This window comes from Corvus cornix, chromosome 26, assembly GCF_000738735.6.
Source record: "Corvus cornix cornix isolate S_Up_H32 chromosome 26, ASM73873v5, whole genome shotgun sequence".
NCBI lineage: Eukaryota > Metazoa > Chordata > Aves > Passeriformes > Corvidae > Corvus > Corvus cornix.
In genome coordinates, this window is record NC_046354.1 from 1,573 (window position 1) to 3,659 (window position 2,087).

The 2,087-nt window shown below is 49.4% G+C and overlaps 1 protein-coding gene across 1 annotated transcript; it reads left to right on the plus strand.

Moving 5' to 3' along the window:
• Positions 1-237: 237 nt before the first annotated feature.
• LOC120411292 (homeobox protein Hox-C5-like) lies at positions 238-2,087 on the plus strand (the record flags this gene model as incomplete). Its single annotated transcript, XM_039565550.1, has 2 exons — positions 238-726; positions 1,903-2,087. Coding segments are annotated over exons 1-2 (579 nt in total), but the record flags the coding sequence as incomplete, so codon positions are not given.

Below are 2,087 nucleotides of genomic sequence, written 5' to 3' on the forward strand. Positions count from 1 at the left end.
AAAAGGGGAGAGAAAGGAGAGGAAAGCGGAGATTAAAAACAGGGAAAAAGAAGAATAAAAGAGGGGGGAAAGGGAAGATAAAAGAGGGGGGGAAAGGGACCAAAAAAAGAGGGGAAAAGGGGGATAAAAAAAGAGGAAGAGGGGATAAAAAGAGAGGGGAAAAGGAGATAAGAGAGGGGAAAAGGAGATAAAAAAGAGAGGGGAAAAGGAGATAAAAAGAGAGGGGAAAAGGAGATAAAAAAGGGAGGAAAATCCCCCCCCCTCCTTTTTTTTTCCTTTTTAAAAAAAATTTTATTTTTCAGTTTTTTAATCACTCCGCTCCTTCCTCCGCCATGAGCTCCTACGTGGCCAATTCCTTCTACAAGCAGAGCCCCCCCGCGCCGGCCTTTTCCATGCAAAGTTATGGAAATTATGGAATTACCGAGGCGCCCGCGCCCCGGGGCCGCCGCTCCGAGCTCAGCATCCCCCACCCTCCTCCTCCTCCTCCTCCTCCCTGCGCGGCCATGGCTGCCCCGGGCCATCTTTTGGGCAGGGACGAGCTGGAAAAGCCCCGAAATCCCGGGATTTACGGGCAGGACGCGGCGCTGGAGGAGCGAGCCCGGAGCGCCGCTGGAATCAAAGCCGAGCCGGCGGGAGGAGCCCCGGGGCAGCCGCAGCCGCCGCCGCCGCCGCCGCAGCGAGCGCCTCAAATTTACCCCTGGATGACCAAACTCCACATGAGCCATGGTAAAACTTCCCCTTCCTCAGCTTCGGGGTCGCAGGAATTTTTTTCCCCCCTTCTTTCCCCCCATTTCTCCCCGGTTTTCCCTCGTTTTGTCCCTTTTTTTCCCAATTTCCCCCCCTTTTCTTCCCCAATTTCCCTCCCTTTTTTCTCCCCCTTTTCCTCCTTTCTTCCCTTCATTTCCCCTTCATTCTCCCCTTTTTTCCCCTTCTCCCCCTTTTTTTCCTTTCCCCTGTTTTTTCCCCCTTTTCCCTCCTTTTCTCCCTCTTCTTCTACTTTTAAAAAATATTTTCCCCCTTTTTTCCTTTTTTCCCCCATTTTCCCTCCCTTCCCCCGCATCTTTTCCCCTCTTCCTCCCTTTCCCCCCTCTTTTTACTCCTTTTATTCCCCTTTCCCCCCTCTTTCTCCCCCTTTTCCCCCCTTTTTTTCCCTTTTTTTTCCCATTTCCCCCCCTTTTTTTTTCCACGCGTTTTTTCCAGGCCGAGCGGGGCAAATCATAAAAAAAAAAAAAAACAGAGAAACACCAAAAAAAACCCCCCGAGGTCGTAAATTTTACGACCGAGGCATCAATTGCTCGTAAAAGTGTCCACTAAAAGGCTTAGAGGCTGTAGACGCCCAAATTTATGGCGGCATAATTGGATCACGGCAACAAAACGCGGAGAAAAGGCGAGATTCCCAATTTTTTTTAAGGGAATTGGGGTTAAAAATAACTCCGAGTGTTCGTGGAGGGGGAAAAAAAAAACCCACAAAACCAGGGGAGAGCGCAGGGATTTTTTCCGCTTTGCCAGGGGGGGAAAGAGGAAGGAAAAGATCCCCCAAAATCTCATTTTCCCCGCTGGTTTTCCGAGGGGAAAGCGGGAATTCTCCTGGCTCATCTGCATTTGTTTGATGTGGGGTTTTGGGAGGCCGGGGGGGGGGGTGGGGGCAGGAATTTGGGGTGGGGGGGCGAAGGTGTTTGGGAATGAAGAATTCCAGGCTCCTCCGCGCCCTAAAAACCCCCGGGAAGTTTCTGTAAAACCCGACTTCTGTAACCTCTTTTTTTTTAAAAATAAAAACCAACTTAAACCCTCCCGATTTTTAAAAATATTTTTTTTTTCCTTTTCTTTCGCTGTTCCCTTTTTTTTTTTTTTTAAACTTTTTTTTTTTTGGGGGGGGTTAAATTCTATTTTTTTCCCCTCCAGAAACGGATGGGAAACGCTCCCGCACGAGCTACACCCGGTACCAAACGCTGGAATTAGAGAAGGAATTTCATTTTAACAGATACCTGACGCGGCGGAGGCGCGTGGAGATCGCCCAGAACCTCTGCCTGAACGAGAGACAGATCAAAATCTGGTTCCAAAACCGCCGCATGAAGTGGAAGAAAGAT